General features: G+C 39.3%; 2 protein-coding genes across 6 annotated transcripts in view; both read left to right on the top strand.

Moving 5' to 3' along the window:
• Positions 1 to 401: 401 nt before the first annotated feature.
• On the top strand, positions 402 to 4,671 carry LOC138353122 (E3 SUMO-protein ligase NSE2-like). Its single transcript, XM_069305914.1, has 3 exons — positions 402 to 557; positions 1,344 to 1,533; positions 3,555 to 4,671. The coding sequence occupies exons 1-3, from the start codon at positions 464 to 466 to the stop codon at positions 3,652 to 3,654; spliced, it is 384 nt and encodes a 127-aa protein (XP_069162015.1). The 5' UTR covers positions 402 to 463; the 3' UTR covers positions 3,655 to 4,671.
• Positions 4,672 to 18,380: 13,709 nt separating this feature from the next.
• The window catches only part of LOC123770781 (tudor and KH domain-containing protein homolog), a 43,017-nt gene continuing 34,068 nt past the window's right edge, over positions 18,381 to 27,329 (top strand). For 2 of the 5 annotated variants that reach the window (XM_069305911.1, XM_069305910.1), the window contains exons 1-4: positions 18,943 to 19,114; positions 22,282 to 22,444; positions 24,760 to 24,887; positions 26,084 to 26,204. In XM_069305911.1, the coding sequence (XP_069162012.1) occupies positions 19,016 to 19,114; positions 22,282 to 22,444; positions 24,760 to 24,887; positions 26,084 to 26,204 (511 nt within the window). In that variant the 5' untranslated portion in view covers positions 18,943 to 19,015. Of the gene's footprint in view, positions 18,401 to 18,942; positions 19,115 to 22,281; positions 22,445 to 24,759; positions 24,888 to 26,083; positions 26,205 to 27,329 lie in introns of those variants that run through there. The other 3 variants (XM_045762933.2, XM_045762932.2, XM_069305912.1) reach the window with 2 other exon arrangements.

Below are 27,329 nucleotides of genomic sequence, written 5' to 3'. Positions count from 1 at the left end.
TTGCAAGGGGAATGGTCTAGGGATAGAGTATGGGACGGACATAAGCTGGTCAGAGCTGGCAAAATACAAAATAAAAGCATTGCCACAATGACATACTGACCCCATGGCAATTTTTGGCACTGGCTACCCTTGTGAATATTTTGAAAAGCAAACAATTAAAATAAATGATACTGGAAAAATTTGTTTGCTATTAATACTTTGTATGTATCCCCATAAAACATGTAACTTCAATGCAGCCACCTCTTCTCCTACCAACCCCCTCGTACCAATGGCTAACTCGGCAACTTTCCACAGAATCAAAGCAAAATGGTAACTATTTTATTTTTTAAAGATTCTACTAACTATAAAGTCATACCGTACTGACACTTTCTCTTATTGTGTTGGGAGCGGTGGGGGGAAGTGGCAGGAATATCATTTTGTTCTAGAGCTGTACACAATTTTATTACAGGCTTATAACGAGACTATGGATGAACTGAAGCAAGATTCGGATATGAGAGAAATTATAAGTAATGCAGCAAGTGTAAAATCCTTTAGAGAACAACTTCTAGCTCAGATTGGTATGTATCACTCATATTTTATTTTAAATATTTGATTAGTTTACATTTCAATTTCACAGCATTGTCTGCATTAACATACGATGCTATTGTGGTTATTGAAATCTACCTACACAACAGGTGTGAAAAGATGGGTGGTTATGATTATTATTTTAATTTGATTTATTATTGGACATTCCTCCACATTACTATTGTTGAGTAAATACAGTGCAGTACTGTATTTTGATTTAGATTATAGTATTTAAATGGAACCTATCTTGTTTGACTGAAACTCGACTCTCAACATCACCATAATCTCATTCTCTAATGGAAGGAGAGTTCCACAAACACTAAGATACTATTAATATTAGCATTCATGTAATTCCCATATATAAAACATTATTAAAACTGTTGACAACCTCTTTTATAACTGTCTCATTGTTATCTTACTTTTGCAATCTTTTACATAGGTGCTTCCCAGATAATGAGTGCTTGCTTTGTTATGGAAGCAGTGTTTTTATTGTTCCCTAGAAGCTTTATATGCCTTATCAGTAGGTAGAAGAGAGTTGAGTTCACAAAATGGGCTAATTGTTTTGGTGTGGAACGATGAGATTGGGTTAAGAAAAAATTTATTAAAATAACCCAGATTGATTAGTTAACAATTTTAAAATTACTTGATTAGTTTCCAATTTGAAAATTACTTGATTAGTTTCCAATTTTAAAATTACTTGATTAGTTTCCAGTTTTAAAATTACTTGATTAGTTTCCAATTTTAAAATAACTCTTTTTTTTTTTTTTTTTTTTGCTTAGATCCAAAAAGTGGCTACAATAATAATGATGACGACACAGAAGTGATGACAACTAAAGAGACAGTCAATCTGATTGATCCAATTAGCAAGATGATTATGACAGATCCAGTACGCAACAAACACTGTGGTCATGTTTATGAACGACTTTCTGTTGTTAAGATGATTAAGGCCAGTAAGCGTAAAGGATTCAGGTATGTATTTTATTGATTAACACGTTGTATATAATTAAACTTATTAAGGGTTATTGTGTTTGAGTTAGAGGCATTCTGATTATTTACATATTAACTTTTAAAATGCAATAAGAATTTCTGCAGCATTGTAATAGAGACATCAGTACAGTGTACTATAAATAATTCTTAAGATATAAAATTATACACAAAACCTATTTAAATTTGCCACATTTGCATATACTATACAAACATTTTAATTTGAGCAGATAATTTAGTTATTTTAACATTTCTTAATGAAGGAAAGCTTGGCTATTTTTTATTATTTTCTTTCCAGGATATCATATTATTACAGGCTATAGTTGCCAACTTGTTCCTCTATCCTACATCTGTTCTTATTCTTTCAATTTGCCCCCCTTGCATATACTTTCCCTGGGATACTAAATAAACTAATATCCCTATAGTTCCCACATTCCTCCCTACTACCTTTTCCCCATATACAGGAACCACAGTGGCCTTAGTCCACTTACTTGGGATCTTGCCCTCCTGCCATGCCATCTGTCATACATAGGTACAGTACCTGGGAGTTAGACAGCTGTTACAGGCTGCTTCCTGGAGGAGGAGGGGGGGGTATGTGTGTGTGAGAGGGGGGAGGAAATGATTGTTGATTAATTGACAGTTGAGAGGCAGGCCAAAAGAGCAGAGCTCAACCCCCGCAAGCACAACTAGGCGAATACATCTAACATTATGTCTACCATCACTTTGCTCGTATACCTCGACAGGTCCACAGCTATTCCATTCATCCCGGAACCATTTCCCTTTTTAACCCATTCATAGCATCCAGATTTTCATGGATTCTTGATTTAATGAACATTAACAATTTTAATATTTTTTGGCAATTAAATTAATTACAGTATTAAACATTTTTGCATGTTTACACAATAAAATAATATACTGTATCAAGTATGATTGTATGAAAAAAGTCAAATTTTATATCCTTGTGAATTGTTTCTTTTAATTACCCAAAATTTTGAGCTGCTCACCATTTCATTTTTGCTTTTCCCCCAGAACTTCCACCAGAATACACTACTGGCAATAAACACAAATCTTTTACTTCATAAAAGCACTGTATTGCCAACACCACACTCCTCGGACATCCTCCTGACCATAATCATTTTCCTAAGTAAATTTAGCATGTTTTTTCTATCTGTCCTAGCTAGGCTTTTCTTGCCTTTTAATACAAAAAGGAAACACTGAAATTATAGCACATGAAATTATCATGGGGCCTAGTGGTGCATTATTGCTCTGAAATACATTGCCTGTCATACTCAGCACAGTATTTGTTTTGTGACGAGAATCTGGAATAGAGCAGTAACTATTCTGGCAGGTCATGTGCCAATCACACATTAATCAAAAGGTGAAAAAAAAAATCTTTATACAAAAGCTGCACGCATCTACCGTCACCCAGGGGAGCGAGAGTAGATGCTGAGAGCACTCGAAGGGTAGTCTGCTGTCTGGATGGCAGCGAGTCCTATATATATATGGGGCATGATGTCATAGCTGGCACTAATTCTGCAGGTATAACGATCAGCCGGCAGTTAAACAATCGTAGCAGTCATTAACTGGTGGCGTCTGGTCCCCTGCCGAGACAGCAGGTGCAGGTGGAGGGGGGAAGAGGTGTGTCTCGACAATACTTGTGGGCACGTATTGTTGTTGTTGTTGAAGCATGCAGCTACGTTGGTGAATAGGCGGTAAAGGGAACAGGCAGGAACTACTGCTAGGCAGGAGATTACCATAAGTCTTCAAAATAATAAACAAACAGCATCTTATTAGGTAGCTTATTCCATCCAAGAAGGTTATCCTTGCCAAAAAGCACCACATTTTTAAATGTTATACAGTGTAGTTTTCTCCTATCGTATCCCTATTTACTGTTTCACAGATTTATGTACTGTTTTCCAGTAATTTGTGTATTGATAATTTTTTTTTACAGGAAATGGACATGGTAATTTTTTCTTTTTGACAAATGGTTTTTGCATATTTTTCAGATGTCCGAGCATGGGATGTGGGTATCGTGAACCTCTGAAAGTTACTGATTTAGAGGACGCTCTTGATGTAAAGCGGCAAATTCTAATTAATAAAAAATAAAAGAAAGTAATTTGGCTTGGAGAAACTGTGCAAAGTTGGGTGGGGCTATATTTGTGAAGAGGCAAAACTAATGTAAGATTTTGTGTTGTCGGTCTGTATCTGTAAAATAGAATCTTCTCTGCCTGCCTGCCTGTCCAAAGTAAATGGTCAGATGTTGGGACTACCCTTGCCAAACTCACCTCAGTCAGGGTCGGCCCAAGTACCATGCTTTAAAAAAAAAATTGACATCTATAGCAAACAAACCCCTCCATTCCTACCAATTTCATGAAGTCTGACATTAAACTGATGTGTTTTCCACAGAGTTTTGATGCTTGCTTACTCTTGCTGTTTATCTCTACATTTTAATGGTTTACTCGAAAACGATGAACATGAATTTATTTAAATTACAGCTTAACATTTTCGGAGAGAGTGAGAGGTTGAGGAAAAGGAAGGCAGATAGGAGAGAGGGATAGAAAGGTGGAGAGATGGAAAAAACAAAAGGGGCAGTTGGTGGGGAGCGAGACCTAGGCAAAAATTACACAAGTTCAGATCCTTCTAATTATGGGGTACCATCTAGCTTCTAATAGAATCTGCATTTGCACTGCAACTCAATATGTGTTGCAAGCAGTTAGTAAAATTACAAACTGACCCACAAAAGCTACTACAGTATTAATTAATTGTTTTCCTATCTTTACTGGGGGGGGGTGAGTATCTTTTTCCTTGTTTATATTTGTTAATGCAAAAGGTGTGATTGCTTCACTATTATACTGTATTAACTACAGTAAATCAACATGGGAAAAGCTTTGCCAATATATTAAGCCATGCTGTTAGGTGTTCAATTAAATGATGGTTTAATTATTTGAAGTACAGTATATATGTTACTTTCTGATTACTGCATGTAAAAAATCAGATTCCCTTGTTATAAATTAAGAGTTACAGTACTATTTAGTTATTAAGAAAAGAACATTTTTGTATTTAATTGTATGATGAAATACTTTTTATAAAGGCAATTTCATTAAATAATTTGAATAAATTGCAGAGAGGCTTTCCATTTCCAAACAGGGAAGTGTTCCAGAGAGGCTAATCCTGCCAAAAATATTTGTCCTACAACCAAGAGATGGAGTGTGTTGTGATAGTAGGCAATTTTCCCTTATTGTGTTTCCTTCACATCTGAGGAGGCACTTTGTGTGTGTTTTCAAGTGGCTTTGGCATCTCTGTGATGGCATACACCAAAAAACACCTGGTAAGATAATATTCCTGTTTGAGTCATTGGACCACTTGCATGACGGGTAACCATGAGGGGCTGCTCGAGGTGGGTGGATTAGGTGCCCAGGCTGGGGCATGAAGGGAATACTAGTATTGGGCTGGAACTGGCATAGGCAAATGCATTTTGCTTTTGTTCAAATTGGTAGTCTCCCCTGTAAAAAAAAAGAGACCACCACTAGGAACAAGCTCTTTGTTGGCTCACACTTGCCTCCTCACTGCATTGGTAAACAATATTCTGTAACCCCAGTTGCCAACTTTCTAATTTAGTAATTGTGTGGAAACTTCAATCTTTTGTACTCTCAGACTCTTGTAGGAGGGCGACCAGTCCCATGAGTCGGTCCCCTCTGGAAGATCTGCTCCTCCTTTACTAAGGAAAGAGCTTCTTGCTGGCCCCACCTCTTTTGCCAGGGGTGGCCCCACCCCACCTGGCATACTGAAAGGGAAATTATGAGGAGAGGAGAAAATTCCTAAGGAATATACCATGGGACACAGAACTCAGAACTAAGTCCATACAAGACATGATGGACTATGTCACCCAAAATTGTCAGGAGGCAGTAAACAGGTTTGTCCCGGCCAACAGGAAAAAACCGATTACTGTAGCAAAAGAATCCGTGGTTTAATAGGGCATGTATGAAAGCAAAGGAACTGAACAAAAGGGCATGCAGGAACTTCCAAAATAACACCAGAAAGCAGAGAGAGAGATACCAGAGAACCAAGAATGAGTATGTTAGCATGAGAAGAGAAGCTGAGAAAAAGTATGAAAATGATATAGCTAATAAAGCCAAGACCGAACCAAAGATACTCCAGTCACATCAGAAGGAAAACAACAGTGAAGGAACAGGTGATAAAACTTAGAACGGGTGAGGACAGGTACACAGAATGACAAAGAGGTGTGTGACAAGAACTTGACAAGAGGTTCCAGGTGGTCTTCACAATAGAACAAGGTGAGGTCACTGTGCAAGGAGAGGTGGCAGTAAACCAGGCGGCCTTGGAAGGGTTCGAAATTACAAGAGATGAGGTCAAGAGGCATCTGTTGGATCTGGACATGAGAAAGAGTGTTGGCCCGGAAGGAATCTCACCATTAGTATTGAAAGAGTGTGCAGAAACACTTTGCTTGCCACTCCATAATGTATAGTAGGTCACTGAGATGGGAGACCTATCAAAAATATGGAAGGCAGCTAATGTTGTCCCAAAATATAAAAAGGGGTGACAGACAAGAGGCACTGAACTACAGGCCAGTGTACTTTAACTTGTATACCATGCATGGTGATGGAGAAGACAGTGAGAAAATTATAATAACTCATCTGGAGAGAAGGGACTTCGTGACAACTCATCAACATGGGTTCAGGGATGGTAAATCTTGCCTTACAGGCTTAAGAATCTATGATCAGGTGACAAAGATAAAGCAAGAAAGAGGATGGCCGGACTGCATTTCCTTGGACTGTCGGAAAGCCTTTGATACAGTACCCATAAGAGGCTGATGCATAAGCTGGAGAAACAGGCAGGAGTAACTGGTAGTGTGCTCCAGTGGATAAGAGTGTACCTAAGCAATAGGATGCAGAGAGTTACAGTGAGGGGTGAGACCTCAGATTGGCGTGAAGTCACCAGTGGAGTCCCACAGGTCTTTGTACTCGGACCTATCCTGTTTCTGATATACGTAAATGATCACCCAGAGTGTATAGACTCATTCCTCTCAATGTTTGCTGACGACGCCAAAACTATGAGAAGGATTAAGACAGAGGAGGACAGCTTGAGGCTTCAAGAAGACCTGGACACGCTGCAGGAATGATCAAACAAATGGTTGTTAGAGTTTAACCCAAGCAAATGTAATGTAATGAAGATAGGTGTAGGGAGCAGGAGACCAGATACAAGGTATCATTTTGGAGATGAAATACTTCAAGAATCAGAGAGAATGACCTGGGGGTTGATATCATGCCAAACCTGTCCCCTGAAGCCCATATCAAGAGGATAACATCAGCGGCATATGCCAGGTTGGCTAACAAGAACGGCCTTTAGAAACTTGTGTAAGGAATCTTTCAAAACTTTGTATACCACATATGTCAGATCAATCCAGGAGTATGCGGCTCCAGCATGGAGTCCATATCTAGTCAAGCATAAGACTAAACTGAAAAAAGTTCAAAAGTTTGCCACCAGATTAGTACCCGAACTGAGGGGTATGAGCTATGAGGAGAGACTACGGGAATTAAACCTCAAGTCGCTGGGAGACAGGAAAGTTACAGGGAACATAATCACCACATACAAGATTCTCAGGAATTGACAGGGTAGATAGAGACACTTTAACACAAGGGGCACACGCACTAGGGGACACAGATGGAAATTGAGTGCCCAAATGAGCCATAGAGACGTTAGAAAGAATTTTTTCAGTGTTAGAAAGAATTTTTTTTAGAGTAGTAGACAAATGGAATGCATTAGGAAGTGATGTGGTGGAAGCTGACTCCATTCACAATTTCAAGTGTAGATATGATAAGAGCCCAATAGGCTCAGGAACCTGTACATTAGTTGATTGATAGTTGAGAGGTGGGACCAAAGAGCCAGAGCTCAACCCCCGCAAGCACAACTAGGTAAGTGCACACACACACAGGAAGCAGCTCGTAATAGCTGTCTAACTGCCAGGTACCTATTTACTGCTAGGTAACAGGAGCATCAGAGTGAAAGAAAGTGCCCTTGGTTACCTTGGTTGGTTACTTAAGTTACCGGCACCAGGAATCGAACCCCGGACCACAGGATTACGTGTGTAGCGTGCTGTCCACTCAGCCACCGGCCCCCTCCAGTGTGTGTATGTGTGCTTGTGTTTGTATTTGTGCTTGTGTGTGTATGTGTGTATATGTGTGTTAGAGCTTGCTAACCCTGGGAGGAACACGTCCGCCCACCAACTATACGTGACGTCATCCTCAACTATAGACCATTCTATCTATATATGGATACCGCGCTGTGTTGTTTCTCATTGGATCTCGCTCTCTAAATTAGCATGACGGTTGTGCTATTTCTAGACTCATGCTTGGCTGTATAACTCATCTGTTGTGTTTCCGTGAAGATGTGACCTTATGCATGGCGGGAAGTTATCGTACAGCTCACTGGGCTCACTATATACCGGACAAACATGATTAACAAGATCTATGCTCTTTTTTTTTTGTTCTTTTAAACCATGAATATGGTAATGTTATCTTCGGTGCGCCTTTAATATATTGAGATGTGTTTTACGAGCAGTGATAATTCGTCGTATATGAAAAAGTGTGCTTAAGAAGATTGCACTTCAAATTATGAAGCCTCGACGTCTTAATTATCAGTTTATGTACCTTGAAGGAAAACTCTTAACGTGTATGGAACTTTATTTAAATTAATTTAAGTAGTTTTTAATAATTATTATTATAAACTAACTTAATAAGTATGTATAATTTATGAGTAGTTAATATTATAACTTAGATAATTAAAGTCACAGTAGTAGTCTATCCTAGTTACAATTTGCCTCGACGCCTCTAAGTAGCAATTCATTCATGTGTGGTCTGCCGACTCTCCGAACCCATTCATGGTTTATACTATTTACACCTGAATTTGTGTATGTAGAGTTTTCCTTCACCACTTGGTTACCTTGTAATTATGCGTTTCACTCGCACGATCTGCTTTCACACTAAAGTTTTCCCCTTAATCTTAATGAAAGATTTATACAAGCCCAGCGTTTCCAACATTTGTCAATAGCATGTCGACACGGCTGCAGCTAGGCTTATGTACACCAAGAATTATTACCCCTCAGTGTATATACCATTGAATTTATATGCTTTATATACCCATTACAGTACAACAGTATTTGAAAAATACCATCACAAAATTATTTACCTCAGGGCCACCATCTCTGTCTTGGCCTCAACAGGGACAGGAAGCCGGTAGTTTGTCAAAGGCCTCCTCCATTGTTCCTGAGTATTTTTTTCCAGCTGGAATTCGAACTAAAGTAATGTCTTGGCCATTACGGCTACGGCGGGAAGGCGGTTTCATGGGTTTATAAATATATGGATGAAAAGTGGGAGGTGTAATATATGAGAGCCAACTCCTTTTTAAATGTCTGACCCCACAACCCGCCCAAGCTAATACTTGTAATACTGTATTATATATAATGTAAGGAGTAAAGCATGATTGTGCACCCCATACTCATCCTGTGAGCGGTAGCGCAAAAAGGACTACAGAGGGCACAAAGAGGATACTCAGGATAAAAGTTCTTTATCAGACCTCAACGGAGATTATTACATTAACAATTTCATCTATCCTTCACACCTTATAATTACAATGTCAGCTAGTTACAGAGAATGCTCTATTTCAAGAGCTATATATTTACAGTAAATCATTATACATTAATGGTAAGTCTTATCGCTAATACATAATTCTTTGAGTCATGGAGATATTACAGTCATAGAGGAGCTGTTTGTTATTATTAGTTTTCACAATACACTACTTGTTTCTTAATCTCATATGTCGTTTACCTACTGGAAGCGAAAGATGGATACAGTGCAAGGATTTCAGGTATTTTATCATTAGTAATAAGATTGAAATTGAAATAAGTTTATTGAGGTAAAATATACACCATGGGATGAGGTAGCTCAAACTATTCTCACCCCGACCAGTACAATGTTCATACATATATAGACGCACACATCAAGTTCAAGTTCAAGTATGTTTATTGAGATAAGCAAGAAATACATCTCAAAGGGATAGAGTAGCTTAGGCTATTTCTACCCCCTAACGCACACATCACAAACAATAAACATATTACCAAACATTCTGAGAGATAAACATAAACATTTCTTAGTAGTTATCTTAGTAATAAGATGGTTTGTCATTTCATACAGCGGGAGCGAGCAGGCGAGACTAATCGTCGCGGTGGCTGCGCCTGGCAGCCACCTGCTGCCACCCACTAGCCAGAGTTTGCCAGATTGGGCTACAAGTAGCGAATTGGGCTACTTTTGAGAGCCCCGCGCTCCCAAATTATTAATTTCGCTACTTGCTACTTTTTGGGCTAATTTAAAAGCAAGTTGGGCTAATTTGTGCTATTAATGTTAAGCAACTCAATGATGATTATTTATTGTCAGATGCAACACTAACAAGCACCCCGCGATAGTAGCCACAGACTTAGTTTAGTTCATTTATTATGCACCCCATACCCATCTTGTGGGCGGTAGTGGAAAGGGTTTACAGAGGCACATAATGGGCTCTGTAACCCTTTCCACTACCGCCCACAGGATGGGTATGGGGTGCATAGCCACAGACTGACGATTTAAATGCGAGCACAGCACGCAGTATATCCTTTCACGACTAAAGATCACATTCACTCCAAAAATAATCTTCCACTTACGGGCTATTCATGCCTGTGTCACCTCTTGGGTGGCTTAATCTTCATCAGTCAATCAACATTATCTTGGAGTCAGAATCCACCAATCACTGATAGTTGTACAACAAGTGGAAGCTGCAGTTATAAAAGCAAACCCAATCCTAGGAATAGTCAAACGAAATCACAATAGCGTGATGCATCAAATGAACAAATCCACAAGGGTCGTGACGGGGATTCGAACCTACGTCCGAGAGCATCCTTATTCTTATACCATGTCGTAGCTCAGCCGATTAAGGCAGCGTCTGGGATGCTCTCGGACGTAGGTTCGAATCCTCGTCATGGCTCTTGTGGATTTGTTCAGTCAAACGAAATTTTGACGAAGGAAAAGGTATTTATACAACTGTATAAATCTCTGGTGTGCTTCCACTTGATCATTATATCCACGCATTGAAACCTCATCTTAAGACAGACATATCTGCTTTGGAGGAAGTTCAACACCGGGCCACTAAAATCTTTTCCGAACTAAGTCGACTTTCATACCAGGAACGGTTGAGGGCCACAGGGACCAGACATGACAGGGCTGCTCTCAGCAAAACTTTTAAATTACTGAACAATTTGGAAGATATTGACCCAGAACACTTCTTCAAAAGGCTAGATGCAAGACGAACAAGGAGCAACGGTTTCGAGCTCACCAAGCCACACTGAAGGATGGAAAATATTTGTTTTCACCCACTGAATTATAAAGTTGTGGAAACGCCTACCCGCCGACGTCGTAAATGATAAAACATTGCTCGATAAAATCACCAGGGCAAATAGAAGACATTTGACAAGCCGCCGGCTTCCTATCCTCACTGAGAGATATAGTGACCCCTCTGGTAAATTCAGGTAAATCTTAGCTAATTAAATAATCCTGAAAAGTTTGGTTATTGAAGGCAGGGCTGTGTTAGCAGCATTATACTCTCTGAGCAAAGCAATGCACTGATGGCTCCCAACCCAGATGATGGGCACTGCTTCCCGTGCCTGTGGACCTATACTTACAACCACGTTCTCGTCTGTGGACTCTTCCCACTTTGGTAGGGTTCTCGATGTGCTTGGTTGAGTTACCTGGTTGATACCTGGTTGATGGGGTTCTGGGAATTCTTTTACTCCCCAAGCCCGGCCCGAGGCCAGGCTTGACTTGTGAGAGTTTGGTCCACTAGGCTGTTGCTTGGAGCGGCCCGTTAGGGTGTTTGTTTGCTAGGCATGTGGGTACACAATTGGTTGGGCTCTGGTTACACAACTGGTTGGGATATGGTTGTTTTGGACACGAGACGATTCGGCTAAATTCATTTTCTGGTTTAAATTCGGATGTATTGTCATAGCGTTTGCCCGAAACGCTATGCGTACTAGTCAAAAATTCAAAATTCAAATGTTTATTCAGGTAAAGTACATACATACAAGGTATGATACAAATATTGATGAATTTATAGATAGAGCTAGCACATACAATGCCTAAAGCCACTATTACGCAAAGCGTTTCGGGCAGGCTTTAGTGGCTTAATTAGGTATTGTATGTACTAGCTCTGTCTATAAAACCAACATTATGTTTGTAAATCAACTATGTATATGTACTTTCCTGAATAAAATTTACTTTACGTTATGCTAGGCTGTATTAGGTTATGTTATTAAGGTTAGACTTCATTGGGCTAGGCTGGATTAGATTAGTTTGACTTGAGTTACGTTAGGTTGTTGAGCTAGGCTAGTCAGGTTTCAAAATTCCACTACGTCACGGAGCAATCTCTGTGGCGTAGTGGTAAAGCGTGCGCCCGGCTCTTCGCCAGGGCTTTGACCTGCTGGCCGGGAAGGATTGACAGGGCGACAATCCTTAACTGTTCACCCAGCAGAGAATAGGTTGTTAAACGATTTGGAGGGTCGTATTCCGGGGAAAAAAATTGGATTAAGGACCTGCCTGAAACATTATAAATGCTAGTGGCATTACAAGAATTTAAGAACTCTTTTTATATATAAAAAACAAAAAATCTGCTGACGAATTTAAGAAATTGAATTGAATCTTCTTGTGTGCGATGAGATTTGTATCTGGCAAAATTAAAATACCCTGTATTAACTTAAATAATTCGTTTGTTAGACAATATATGATATTCAGATCTATAAATTACTTTAGAAAGGCCTATAATGCATATAAATATTAATTAATTTACACTCTCCTGGCGCTTTACATTAGGAATTTAAATATGGCGTTCAAATAATTTTAGGCAGAGGGTCTCTGGGTCGGTTGGACGCTAACGGTTCATTGACCACGACCCCGCCAGTCGTCAGGAAGCAGCGGCGGCGTGAGCTTTGTCGCTCCTGCGTAGGTAAGGCTGATAATTTTTTTTTTTTTTTTGGCTAATATATCTGAGCAGTTGGGAGGTACGCAGGAATATATAGTCTACCTCCACCTACAATGCTTAATGCATTATAAATTTGTTCGTTATTATAGTTAATTTTATTTGATTTTTTAATTTGAATTTATTATGCACCCCATACCCATCTTGTGGGCGGTAGTGGAAAGGGTTACAGAGGCACATAATGGGCTCAGGGACTGAACCCCACAATTCATTTAGCTAAGCAAGTTACAATCTTGATGAGCTAGAAGTCTACTGATTTTATTGGATGAACCATAGATGTGTTGCTCCTCTTGCATGATAGTATGATGATAGATGGAATTACTGGTGTCGCCTCAGATCTACAAGATCTTGAAGTTCTCGGTGTACTGCTGCTCTCAGATTGCTCATTGACAATCCAAGGTTACACTCAACGTCTCCTTTAAAGGCAGATCTTTGGCTAAGATCTGCCTTTTATAAGATCATAAGATTTTATAAGATCAATATTATGATATATAAAAGATCTAAGATCTTTTTTATATCATAATATTGAATTTTTGTAACGTCTCTGAGGGTTATTGTTTCCGTATTTTTTTTTTCATCCGGGTTCTGTAGTATTCAAATGTTAGTATTCCACTAATGCTAAATAGTCTGTCCTCTCTCAGATATTGTGGAGGATTTTGAGGATCATAATTTGCTAACATTATATGGGTAGGATATTATGTAGAATACATTTCCCCAGAGTGTTAAACCACCCGGTCGTCAGGCTAGCCTCGTTAACGCGGCGGTCGTCCCCCCCCCCCCCCACACCACCCAAGACGCATTTATTATCGACTTTCATGTACTATGTATTAAAAATAGTTTTATCGTGTATAAATTAATTTTATATTCTATGTTTAATTAGGCGTATAGTAGTGTAACGGTTCTATTGTTACGTAAAGTATGGTGACAAATAAACACAGACACTAAGATACTATACACATATTTGGTCGAATATACAGAAGTACACAGGTGATACGTTGGTGTGAGTTGAGCGCACTGAGCGTAGGTACAGTATCTCGCAAGTGTCTGCTCTAGACCACACTTGAAAGTAGACTCTGGTTAATGTTTGCTATTGCTGCTTATATGCCCGGGCATCTCACCGTGTTGCCCGGGCAACGCTTCACCTCATTCATCTCCAAAGGTTGACAGGAACATTAACACTATATTTGGAGCGAGTATATTATTGGGATAATCTACTCGCTACAGAACTCCCCCTCCCAGGGGATGAAAGGAAAAATACTTGATCAAGGAACTTAGCTGGTCGGCGAATTGTACGCCCTGCTCGCGTTACATAACCATCAAAGTTAACTTCCTCCTCTTCGTCATCTAACTGGGGTTGTAGGGTGAGAGGTCGCACAGGATCGTCCGTCGTCGCAGTGCTGCTGGTAACTGTGGTCGAAAAGTGAACTGCGTAGTCGGTGGATGTGTCTCTGGATTTAGCAGTGTTGAGACGAAGCCTGGAGCAGAGCAAAGAGCTGAGTGAGGCCGGAGTCGTGGAGCTCTATGTGGGAGAGCGTGGCGGCTCGATTGAGAATTGTGAGTGTCTAAACTCGGGAGCGAGAGCGTGGCGGCTCGATGTGGTCGTAGTCTGCTGTCTGCTCTGTGTCGAAGCTGTAGCGTTTTGGGTTGATTAGGACTGTACACGCCGAGTACTACATTGTTGACTGGAAATTGTAGTCTGGTACCAAAAGATGTAGGCAGTGTGTGGACAAGCTCGGTGTAGCAGGAGAGAAGAATGTGCATAATTGTTGCGTCCTTGGGTCGCTGGTGGAGCATTTAGATCCGGGGCGGATGGGCTCGGGCACCAGGACATTAGGAGGTAATGTAGGCACGTAGTTAGGACAACGAGGTAATCACTGCTAGAGCTGAATTGTCCTGGAGGCGACGAAGAGTCGGAAACGCAAGCTGTAAGTCCTGTACTGCGCAAAGGGCTTGAGTCGGCAGAGTATCAAAATGCAGTGAACGTGTAGATGAATCTGACGAAAGAGCAGCTTTCGTGGGCGTCCCTGTAGAACAAGCAGTGCCCTGGCAGCGACGGAGAGTCGGCAGGGCAGGCTGTAGATCCCACATTATGTAGTTACTGATGAAGCTGCCAGATGAGTGAGTAGTGATCGTGGAGCAGCAAGCCGTAGTAGATGAAAATGCAGAGATGATCGCGATGAAAATCATAGCTGTGGCAAGGGTGTTGGCAACGTTTCACGACAGGTGGCTGCGGTCCACAGCAAGCAGCAGCAGTGGAGGTCCAGTGAGAGTCCATGTTGTAGTCCATCGTGGGTATCGTCGCTGGGCTGGGTATCGTCGAAACTCTCTGGGGTCACCAATGTAACGGTTCTATTGTTACGTAAAGTATGGTGACAAATAAACACAGACACTAAGATACTATACATATATTTGGTCGAATATACAGAAGTACACAGGTGATACGTTGGTGTGAGTTGAGCGCACTGAGCGTCGGTACAGTATCTCGCAAGTGTCTGCTCTAGACCACACTTGAAAGTAGACTCTGGTTAATGTTTGCTATTGCTGCTTATATGCCCGGGCATCTCACCGTGTTGCCCGGGCAACGCCTCACCTCATTCATCTCCAAAGGTTGACAGGAACATTAACACTATATTTGGAGCGAGTATATTATTGGGATAATCTACTCGCTACAGTAGGTTCGGTATTTAGGTTCTGTTGGCTATTATTTGCACTTTGAAGTATGTGGAGGGTGAAGCATTTATTTTTTTAAATGTTTTAAATTTTTTTTTTTTTTTTTTTTTTTAGGCTGTCCTCAGGCCAGGCTCGCCAACGCGGCCGCCCAACCCAATGCCGCATTCGTCAATTTTATCATTTAGAATTATTCTCCCGTATAAGGTAATATTATTTCATTAAGTTAATAGTTTAAAAACTAAGTTTAGAGACAAGCGACAGTCCAGTGTACAAATACTGCCATATATGAACAACTTCCCAACAAAAAGAAGCGGGGACACCCCTCCAGGAACTGAATTTACCCGAGGGCCACTAACACTAGTAGCCTCGATGACGACAGTAAGCCGGCGGCTTGTCAAAGGTCCCGCCATTTGCCCTGATGATCTTTTCCAGCTGTATTTTAAAACCCAGCAGAGTTTTGGCGTTTACGGCTTCGGCGGGTAGGCGGTTCCACGGGTTTACAACCCTATGGGTGAAAAGCATCGTCTATTTCCTGTCCAACATTCTGGCTTGTTGAGTTTGAAGCCGCTATTCCTTGCTCGTGTAATATCTGACCTTTTGAAGACATTGTCCTGGTCGACGTCCTCAAACTTGTTTAATATTTTAAAGGTTTCTATGAAGTCCGGCCTGTCATGCCTGGTTTGTGGTGTTAGCCCTGTGGCCCTCAACCGTTCCTGATACGAGAGATGACTAAGCTCTGGTATGGTTTTTTGTCGTAAGACATAGTTCCATAGCTCTGGTAAGACATGACTCCAGAGCAGCTATGTCTTTCTGAAGATGGTCTCCATGCCTGGATGCAATAATTCATGTCGGGGCGCACCAGAAACTTATACAATTGACGGTCTACTTTCGTTAACTTTTTTTATTATTATTTTCTACCACAGACGTGGCCACAAATTTACAATGCTAATCAGCATATATACATTTTCTTCACTTGGGGGTGCCACTTGGGCTTTGGGTTGTGCATGGTCGGGCTCCGGTTCATGCATGGTTGTGCTCCAAGGGTTGTTTGTGTACTAGTGCTTCAGCTTTGTTTGCTAGGGCTCTATGGTTATATGTTTGCTAGAAATCCGTTTTTTTCGTACATAGATCAATTTTTGTTTCCTAGGGCTCCATAGTTGGTTTCTAGGGCAAGTTGAGGGGTTTTAGGTAGGGCTAAAGAGATTGTTGTTTGGTCGAGCTAGGAATGGAGTTTGGTTGGGTTCTGGGGCTTTTTAGCTTAGTGGGGGTTGGATGACATGTATACTTGCTAGGCTTGCGGTTACACAACTGATCTGGGTCCGGTTACACAACTGGTGGTTCAGTTACACAACTGGTCGGGCTCCGGTTAAATAACTGGCCGGGCTCCGGTTAAATAACTGGCCGGGCTCCGGTTAAATAACTGGTCGGGCAGGCGATGAGTCACAATAACGTGGCTGAAGTATGTTGACCAGACCACACACTAGAAATTGAAGGGACGACGACGTTTCGGTCCGTCCTGGACCATTCTCAAGTCAATTAACTGGTCGGGTTCCGGTTACATAACTGGTCGGGCTCCGGTTACTTAACTGGTCGGGCTCCGGGGGGTGTCACTAGGCCTTTGGGTTGTGCATGGTCGGGCTCCGGTTCATGCATGATTGTGCTCCAAGGGTTGTTTGTGTACTAGTGCTCCAGCTTTGTTTGCTAGGGTTCTATGGCTATATGTTTGCTAGAAATCCGTTTTTTTCGTACATAGATCAATTTTGTTTGCTATGGCTCCACAGTTGGTTTCTAGGGCAAGTGGAGGGTTTTAGGGTAGCGCTAAGGAGATTTTTGTTTGGTCGAGCTAGGAATAAAGTTTGGTTGGGTTCTGGGGCGTTTTAGCTTGGTGGGGGTTGGATGACATGTATACTTGCTAGGGTTGCGGTTACACAACTGATCTGGGTCCGGTTACACAACTGGTCGGGCTCCGGTTAAATAACTGGTCGGGCTCCGGTTAGTTAACTGGTCGGGCTCCGGGGGTGTCACTAGGCCTTTGGGTTGTGCATGGTCGGGCTCCGGTTCAGGCATGGTTGTGCTCCAAGGGTTGTTTGTGTACTAGTGCTCCAGCTTTGTTTGCTAGGGCTCTATGGTTATATGTTTGCTAGAAATCCGGGTTTCTTTTTTCGTACATAGCTCAATTGTTGTTTGCTATGGCTCCATAGTTGGTTTCTAGGGCAAGTTGAGGGTTTTACGTAGAGCTAAGGAGATTTTTGTTTGGTCGAGCTAGGAATGGAGTTTGGTTGGGTTCTGGGGCTTTTTAGCTTGGTGGGGGTTGGATGACATGTATACTTGCTAGGGTTGCGGTTACACAACTGATCTGGGTCCGGTTACACAACTGGTGGTTCAGTTACACAACTGGTCGGGCTCCGGTTAAATAACTGGTCGGGCTCTGGTTAAGTAACTGGTCGGGCTCCGGGGGTGTCACTATTTGGGCTTCGGGTTGTGCATGGTCGGGCTTCGATTCGTGCATGGTTGTGCTTCAGATGTTTTTGTCCGGTTCGTTCATGCTAGGCTTGCGGTTACACAACTGGTCGGGCTTTGGGGTGCACAATAAACTACCACTCGCTGGTTGAATAAGGGATGCTTAATGAACTATCCATCTCTGGCGGCAAAAAATCAATGAAGTGTGCCACTGTGGTCTAGTTGCAAACATTGCAAATAATCCAATGGATTATTGCAGTTGTCTTGTTTGCACCATCTTTAGTCTATTCGTTCTGTAATAAGAGACAAAGCCCTCGCTGATAAATAATAAGATATACAACATTATAAGCAGTGCGCTTAGCACGTCAGCCCACATTTAATATCTATATAATAATAATAATGTTTATTCAGGTAAACGTAAATACATTAAATAAGTTACAAGCAGAATGTTTAATCTTATTATTCACAATTTTAACTTGTTCTCAATTTCTATTGGGCATTTTATTATCTTTGCAGACGAAAACCGAAGCGAACACACGCCAGCGCATATATGTGTTTTATATATGTGATCGAAGATCTTGATAATCTCCAACTGTGAAGACGTGGAAGGACTCCACTCCCATTATGCTTCATTCAGTAAATATTGGTAACTTATCCTATTATTTTCTTTTAATATATATATATATATATATATATATATATATATATATATATATATATATATATATATATATATATATATATATATATATATATATATATATATATATATATATATATATATATATATATATATAATATGTGTGTGTGTGTGTGTGCAGAAATATTAATAAAACAATTAACATCGTTTAGTGTACTCTATATATCAAAATATATTACTTTCTAACCCGTATCAGTCACTAATTCAATTTCTTTCCTTATTATGCACCCCATACCCATCCCGTGGGTGGTGGTGTAAAGGATTACAGAGGCACATAATCGGTTCAGGAACTGAACCCTCTAGTTCGTTTAGCTAAGCAAATAACAATATTTGACGCTAGTTACAAAATTATTAATGGTGTATACACATGTACACACTCTCATACATACATGTAAATATATATATACGTATACAGTCACTAAACAAGAAATTGGGCTACTTTTATTACAAATTCGCTACTTTTGGAGCGTCAGCTCGCTACTTTGAGCAGTTTGGAGGAGGCAACCGTGGGCGTCAGTGGTGGGTGGCCGGCCGCTGGGGAGGGTTGTTGCTGCTGCTGTCATGGACGCCGGCCGCTCTAAATCACTTCTCTTGCCTCTAGGTGGAGCTCTCTTGCTCTCTGGTGTGGCTGGAGCCATCTATTACTACCTCACTAAGAAGGTATTTGGTGTGTGAAGGCGTGACACACTTGTTAAGTGGGGTTGTAGCTCCACGCTGCTGCTGCTGCTCGTGTGATTTCCTCGCACGTTGTAAACAATATTTTTTGTCATGACGTAATTTGTAAATAAGATTTTTTTGTCATGCGTAATTTTGTTAAGGTGTTGGGAGTACCGTTGGTAATGTTGGACTTGTGTGTGTAGTGGAGAATAACGGGTATATAAGTCCAGTCGGTTCACTCAGTAGTGGTTTCTGTACAGTAACTATATACAGTATTGTAGTTTAAGCCCTACACCAACCTCATGATGTATGTTAATATGTGAACTATTGTATAAAATGAATATGCAGTAAGATATGCTTACTATCTTAGGATAGTAAGATAGGCGCCTTCAATACTTTTTGCTAATGAAATGTCCAGCATGCATACAACTGTGTACAATATGACAATACCTTAAAGAAATACGGGTCAGTCGACCAGACCACACACTAGAAGGTGAAGGGACGACGACGTTTAACTATTAACTTGAGAATGGTCCAGGACGGACTGAAACTTTGTCGTCCCTTCACCTTCTAGTGTGTGGTTTGGTCAACTTTTTTTAGCCACGTTATTGCGACTCATCGCTTGCAAATACGGGTCAGTTCGTACACGGGCATTTCATATTAAAATTTTCAAGCACACTCTTACATTTACATTGTGAATATATATAATAGTGTGGAAGTATTAAATAGTGTCAAAATATTTACCCGAGTGGCCTCGACTTGCACAAGATTCTGGTGTCTTGTCAGACATCTCCCCCCTCCCCCCCACCTGTAGTCATGATTTTTACCCTGTAGGATTTTGAACTACAACATTGTCTTGGCATTTGCAGAATATGTAGGTAGCTGTTCCATAGTTGTATAATCCCACTGGTGAAAAAGCATCTTGTGTGTGTGTTGTCCTACATTGTGGCGTGTTGAGCTCGGAACTGTTGCTCCTTGTATGTGTTCCATCTCGGGGTGTCAGTAGTACGTACAGTTGGGTTTTTCGTGACCTGCAATAGGGAATCCTGGTTGGGATAGAAATGGTTGGGCATTTTCTTTCACCTAATGCCCGTGTTCAAATAGCAGTAAATTGGAACCCGGGAGTTAAGCAGCTGTTGTGGGTTTGAAAGGTCAGGACAGTGGTTTGACCTAGGAGTGGGGGGGAGGGGGGGGATCTTGATACAACCCTATGTACAAGCTTTCTATTCCAAACAACGGGAACTAGGGAAGTATAAAGTTTTTAAAATTAGATTTGATTAATGAAATGACCTTGCCTTTTTAGGCAAAATAACTTGACTGTACTAAATAGCTCCTGGAACTGAAAGACAGAGCTACAAGAAGAGGTTAGAGGCATTAAATATGTCAAAATTAGAAGATAGAAAAAGGCGATATGATCACTATGTACAAATTAGTAACAAGTATCTACAAAATTGATAGGGAAAAATTCCTGAGACCTGGAACTTCAAGAATAAGAGGTCATAGATTTAAGCTAACAAGGCTGAAGAAATTTAAGAAAATTCACTTTTGCGAACAGAGGGGTAAATGGTTGGAACCAGTTAAGTGAGAGGGTGGTGGAGGCCAAACATCAGTAGTTATATAACATATGACGGAGTGGTGGGAAGACAGGACACCACGATCATTATCTTATCCTGTGACTACTTAGATAATTACAATGAAATTTTAGGTACCATATTTATGATAACACTTATGGCTTCAATCACATTTACTGTATAATGATTTTGTAGATGACCACAACATTGCAAGAAATAGTAAGGAAAAGTCATTGAGTATATTTAAAACTAAATTCAATGATACATTTTAATTTTTAGATATCCCCCAGTTTTCATTCATGAATACAGGTTCTTTTTCCCTTTGAAAATGAGGTTTCAAGGCTAGGGTGTCAAAAATGTTAGATGTAGTAAATGTTTTCACAGACAGGTTCTCTTGGTATTTGTCCTTCATATGACAGGTTGAAGTTAAAATTTAACTCATTGAAATCAGCCCATAGAGCATGGGAAATATTAGGGTATGAATGGGGGCACACTGAATATACAGTACAGGGATCTCTAAATCACATTTATGACAGGACTGGATTTTTATAGATGGACTCAATATTACAAGAAATAGTTGGGGCCTTGGGAAGGTATTGAGAATATTTAAAATCAAATCTATTTTTGATTTTTAGTTAGCAAGGTTTTTGTTCACTCAGGTATGGCCTTGCTACCTTTTGAAAGTTTTTAGGCTGAGGACATGAGATATGTTGTTAATTTTGTTTGCAGACATATTCATTTGGCAGTTGTCTATTGTCACTCTATTTCATTCAATAAGTGACATGTCCTTGTCACAAAACAAGGAGCAACGGTTTCAAGCTTAACAAGTCACTATGTAGGACTGAGAACAGATGCTTTTTCATCCACAGGGTTATAAACCTACCTGCCAAAGCCATAAATGCCAAAATTCTGTTAAATTTTAAAGTCCAACTGGAAAAAATAAAGGCAAATGGGGGGGGGGCGTTCATCAACAAGCTGACAGCTTCCTGTCCTCATTGAGCCCGCTAGTGTTAGTGGTCCTCGGGTAAATCAGGCAGATATTACAGTATAGGTTGAAATTAAAATTTTGCTAAGTGAAATTAGCCTATAGGGCATAGTGAATATATATATATTGCACTGTTATTAAATATTTCAATTTTTGATCACACTATTGATTTCTCAATGTTGGAGACAGAAAACTTTAATGTCCAGTATTGTTTTTTCTTTCCATTCAATATCTTGAGTTGAATTTTTTACTTTATATAAAACACTAGGCATTTGTGTACTGAATCTCTTATCTTCATATACTGTGTAAATCATTTTCGGTGAGGATGATGCATATAGAGAAACACCAAATTGAGAGTAGACTTTAACTGGTCTGACAGATACATACACACAGCTAGTGCTTATTAATTGGCATTTAATGTTTTATTCTCATTTTGGTTCTTCTCTACAACAATCGGCACATTGTGCTCTTCACTACCAAATGATAAATCATGATAATGTCTTAATTTAGTTTTTACCTAATATTTCAATGTTACAGTAACAAATCTGAAACATTGAGATTCTATGATGATTTCAAACCAACTCCAGTTAGTTAATATCATATCTTTATTCCAGGATGAGGATGAAATTAAGCTGGTTAATACCATGGTCAACCAGTGGTCAATAACCAAAGTGCAAGTGCCACTTAATGTTGTTGGACTCGTCATTGGAAGACAAGGCTCAAACATCAAATTGATTCAAGAGCGTACAAATACTAAAATAAGTTTCAGTGATGAAGGTTGGTTGAGCATGTGTTGCTTTGTCAGTGTCATAGCATACTACTAGTTTGCTAATATGCCATAATACTATGCTTATAGCCATAAGTAAGAGTCCTAATTCATTTTTCTTTTACACTAACTGCCAGTCTTCTTATTCAATTGACGAATTTCAAGTAATATTTGTAGGCAGGTGCATGCACATATGCACCTGCTATGAGGAGAGGCTATAAGTGTTAAATACAGTATGCCAAAGCTAGAATAAAAAGATACGAGCAATACATACAAAATAGTAATGGGAATCAACAAAATTTACAAAGAATTCTTGAAACCTGCAACTTCAAGAATAAAGGTCATAGATTTAACTTGAGGAAACAAAGATATTAAAAAGTTAATATTAAAATATTAAAGTTTTCTTTTGCAAATAGTCTTAGATGGTTGGATCAAGTTAAGTGAGAAGGCCGTGAAAGTCAAAATCATCAGTAATTTCAAAGCGTCATGACAGTACTGGGAAGATAGGGCACCACGAGTGTAGTTGTAATCCTGTAATTACACTTACGTAATTACATATACTGTTCACACTCGATACAAAATAAATGTTGGCAGCTTGTAAATCAACTCTTGCATTGTTTGTTTGTAGGTTTGAAGGGAGTCTCAAATGTAATAACCTAATGGTACTGTATTGTTTGATTTATTTATAGAGAACATCAAAACCCAGTGAACTAGGAACTTGAATCATTTTATATATCAAATGTGGTAAATGCGAAACAATTTTGTGAACTGGCCATTTAAAATAAAATAATAATCAAAGGGCACATAAATGTAATTAGTACTGTAGTCCCTAAATACAGAAGTAACCCCCGAGACAAAATATCCACTAGGATGTTTAGTATGAATGAACTAAGAGATTGTATTAAGACAACTTATGGTAAGAGGTCAGAGTTAGAGGGAGGAATGCACGAGTTGAGCACAAATATGACCTATCGGAAGCAAACTTTGTAAAAACTGGTACAGTATGTCCAAATTGACTCTGGGGACAGTCCTAGCATCCTCACTCCTGCAACAACAAACTCGCTCACTCTCTCATGTTGACAGATGCAATAATGCTCATCCAAATTGCTTCTGCTGTGCACAAAACCAGAAAAAGACTGATTTTTTTTCCAATTTACATTTTGTATTCAAATGCATCATTCTAGAAAACAAATTCTTATAATTTTTATTTTTTATTTGGTGCACAAGCAAAGTGATAAACTTAACAAAAGCTGCAAATGAGAGGTATGAAGTAAGAGGAGCAGAAAGGACACAATAGCGGAATGACAAATAAAGTTCGAAGGAATGCTGTATGCCTTGGAAGACAGTTGCTAAAATTTGAGCTTACACTTCCCCCCACAGTTGCATGTCCTGGTAACAAGGGGGAAACACCAGGAAAGAGGACAGATGGGTACGTGAAACAAAATTAAAGCTGCAAACTCAATTTACACTTTTAAGGGTTATTCTTCTATGTTCACGTTAAAATCATGCTTTTTATTGAAAACATTTGAGGGACAATAAGTATTTAAAAAAGTGTGATTTGAGTCTTCTGATGTAATTATGTATATTACGTACTTAGTACTGTACATGTATTTTTTATTTTGTTAAAATTGCTGGTAGAAAAAAAGGTCTGTACATAAAATAGATAAGCCATGTTGTTAGATGGTGGTTTTACATTATCTAAATGGCAGTAATATACAACATCATACTTTGACTATTAATGTTCACACACATTACAAAAACATGAGGATGGGCCGAATATTAAGTTTAATATTCTGACCCCTCGATCATATTTTTAGCTAAAGAATATTGCCTTCATCCCAGTTATCAATGTTAATGCATAACTTGTATTGGCAGTTAGTGTGGATTACCAATAGAACTCGCATGAAAATACATGTTCACATGTTTTCTTTATTGGGAGGGGGGGGGAGGGTGGGCTGGAATTCAAAGGTCACAAATAAAGGGCAAAGGTGAAGCTGACTTAGGACTTTACTGTGCTTCGTACCGGTATTTTGTGTGCACTCTTAATTGACTACTTATCTCCATAAATAATACTCACTAAATAATGAACAGTAAAACAAGTGTGAAATACAATAAATAGGAAATAAAAATTGCACTTGGCTATGTGGTCTGCTGTATGTCAATTCACTACTCATACCTTAGAATCACAGTGCTGAGAATGAATAACAAACTTTCCATGTTATTTCCATGCTTGTAATAATTGTGAGGAACCTTTACCTAGCACCTAAATTGATTTACCTTTATTTGGCAGATGAATAAATATTTGCATATTTCATTTTCTTTGCAGAAGTTGATGGCCACCGAACATGCATCATCAAAGGTTCAGAAGAAAATATTGCTTTGGCACAAAAGTTAGTCATCAAAGCTGTAAATGATCAACCAGTGATTGAAGCTGTAGAAATGTTGGTACCCATTGTAAGTAGCATGTGTGTTTGTGTCATTCTTAATGAAGAAGTGAGAGAATGATGACTGCTTTGTTCTAAATGTAGGAAAAAATGCCAAAATACAAATACACAGATTATATTTACACAGTGTAGTCTCAATTCAATAAACTTCAATTTGGCAAATCTCCGATTAGAACACACACTTTCCATGCCGGATTTTCTCACCCGATTTGATGAACAAGCGTTCGTTGAAGAGAAGGATGTGTGGATTTGCTTAGGATGTTGGGACCGAGTTCACAGGTGGAGGCAACATTACAAGAAATAACTGAGGCCTTCTGTGGCTATTAAGAGACGCTGTTGAGCTATTGGAACTACATAGGCAATGTTGGTTTTCTAACACTGATCAAAGATGTACATCTGTACATGGTAACCATATTGCACTAGACATTTAACACATGATGATAACCACACTTTTAGGGCTAAATATATTTAGCCTTCTCATTTTTTCTCATAATATTCTCTGGACTGATACTTCGTGCATTATAAATCTCGGTGTTAAAATTATTTGCTCAATTCAAAAATATGGATCAAAGTGACTTTTAATTTCATCTTTCAGTGCATTCCCCTTGTTGAGCACCCACACAATATACGTGGACAGAGCAGTACTACTGTACTTACGTTTCTGACTTGTTTGCTTTTTTTTTAGCTTTCACTGTGGCTTGCTTGTCCTATTTTCTCCCAAATGAGTGTCCTTGTGCACCTTGTTTATTCTCTTCAGTATTGTAATGATCGTATCGGTTCTCTACCTTCTTTGCTCCCAAGTAGTTGAATTGAATAACCTCATCTTCTCCATGTAGCTTAGTCCCATTATTTTATGCTTGTGCACTCCTAACTTGGTGGCATATATCTTCAGATAAATGCACTCTTATCTTCTGCATATTCAAACTTTTGGTCTGATAATTGTTTCAAAGAAATGTCTTAGCATTTTTCTGTCTTATAATTGAATATTAACCTTAAATTGTTCAGCGTTAGTGTTTAGAAGATGGCTTGATATTTAATCACTCGGTCTATACTTCTCTGATGTCTATTATCATATGTATGTGCTTTTTTGTGTGCCTTTTATTGTTAAGGTGCTTGGATTTGTTAATGACATTTTTTCTTGTTAATGCTTATTTTTTAATGTAGAATTTGTTAAATTAGGTTATATTAGCACTCCTTGGATTTCAGGCAGCTGTTGGTCGAATAATTGGTAGGAATGGGGATGTGATTCGTAGCATATCGCGTGCAAGTGGGTCAAAGATTATTGTGGAGAGAGATGAAGACCGAATAGCTAGTCTATCATACCCAGGTAAGTGATTTACATCACCACACGTTACATGTAAGTTCAGGCTTTTTTTATTATTATTATTATTATTATTATTATTATTATTATTATTATTAATATAGTATAAACTTAAAAAAATTATATACAGTGCTGTACTGTGTAATATATACAGTATGTCCAATTCCACTACCTGCAACTTTGCTACTTATTTCAATTAAAAAGACAATTTAAATTAAAAAGAGGTAGGACAAGGGAACATTGATGGAAGCTGGATATACAATAGAGTTGGAGATGTATGGAAGCTCTCCTTCCTTGTATGAGTGGCAGGAAAGTGGAATGCATTGAAGGAAGAGGTTGTTGAGGCCAATTCCATCTACAACTTTAAAAAGAAATATGATGACATTAATATTGAGACGGGTAATTAGTGCACCACGTATGAACAGCTCGGAGACAAGATATAAAGAGGTAGGTCTCGCTCCCCCATTGTCACTGATAGGCAAGCAAAAATAGTTAAGTGCACCTATACCCTAGTGCTTCTTCCCAACCCTTACCCAACCACTATATGTATCCCAATTCTTGACCCTCGCCACATAACCATCCACTATCCCACCTACAGAAAAAGATGATGAGCAATTGTAGCCTAAATAATGTCTCGCATTATTCGTAACATATGGTAAGACTAAATTTATGAGTATCATAATATTATTTGTACAACATTGTGATATAAGGCAAGTAAAGGGGGCCAGGGATGGCTTCCTTAGTTGACTTGTAGGAATTATCTAATTTAATGTTGGAATTGAGAGTATAGTGTGTCCAGGCTAAAGAGAAGCTTGTAGTGTGAATCGGTAGTACTGTACCAACATCGAGGGAGCAGTCCCTCGTGTACAGTAATATAGTACAGTACTGTAATAGAGGTTGCAAGGCAATAATAGTGTCTCATAATGGAATACATTACACAGTATTACTCAAAATAATTAATGAATATTACAGTTTTCTATTTGGTGTACTGTATTTGTAATTGAATATGAATGCTAAAAGTAATACTTGTTTCATAGTCCTTTTAAGTAAGCATTACTTTTGTATGTCTTTGTATCTTGCTTGTAAGTGGCATCCTTATGTTTTATATTAGTGAATTCCTTATGTTTCTTG

Source organism: Procambarus clarkii, chromosome 56, assembly GCF_040958095.1.
Source record: "Procambarus clarkii isolate CNS0578487 chromosome 56, FALCON_Pclarkii_2.0, whole genome shotgun sequence".
In the NCBI taxonomy this organism is placed as follows: domain Eukaryota; kingdom Metazoa; phylum Arthropoda; class Malacostraca; order Decapoda; family Cambaridae; genus Procambarus; species Procambarus clarkii.
This window is presented reverse-complemented; position numbering and strand designations above follow the sequence as displayed.

Coding starts and splice junctions, on each gene's coding strand:
- LOC138353122 (XM_069305914.1), top strand. CDS start 464: ATGGATGAACTGAAGCAAGATTCGGATATGAGAGAAATTATAAGTAAT. Junction 558..1,343: donor ACAACTTCTAGCTCAGATTG/GTATGTATCACT, acceptor TTTTTTGCTTAG/ATCCAAAAAGTGGCTACAAT. Junction 1,534..3,554: donor AGTAAGCGTAAAGGATTCAG/GTATGTATTTTA, acceptor CATATTTTTCAG/ATGTCCGAGCATGGGATGTG.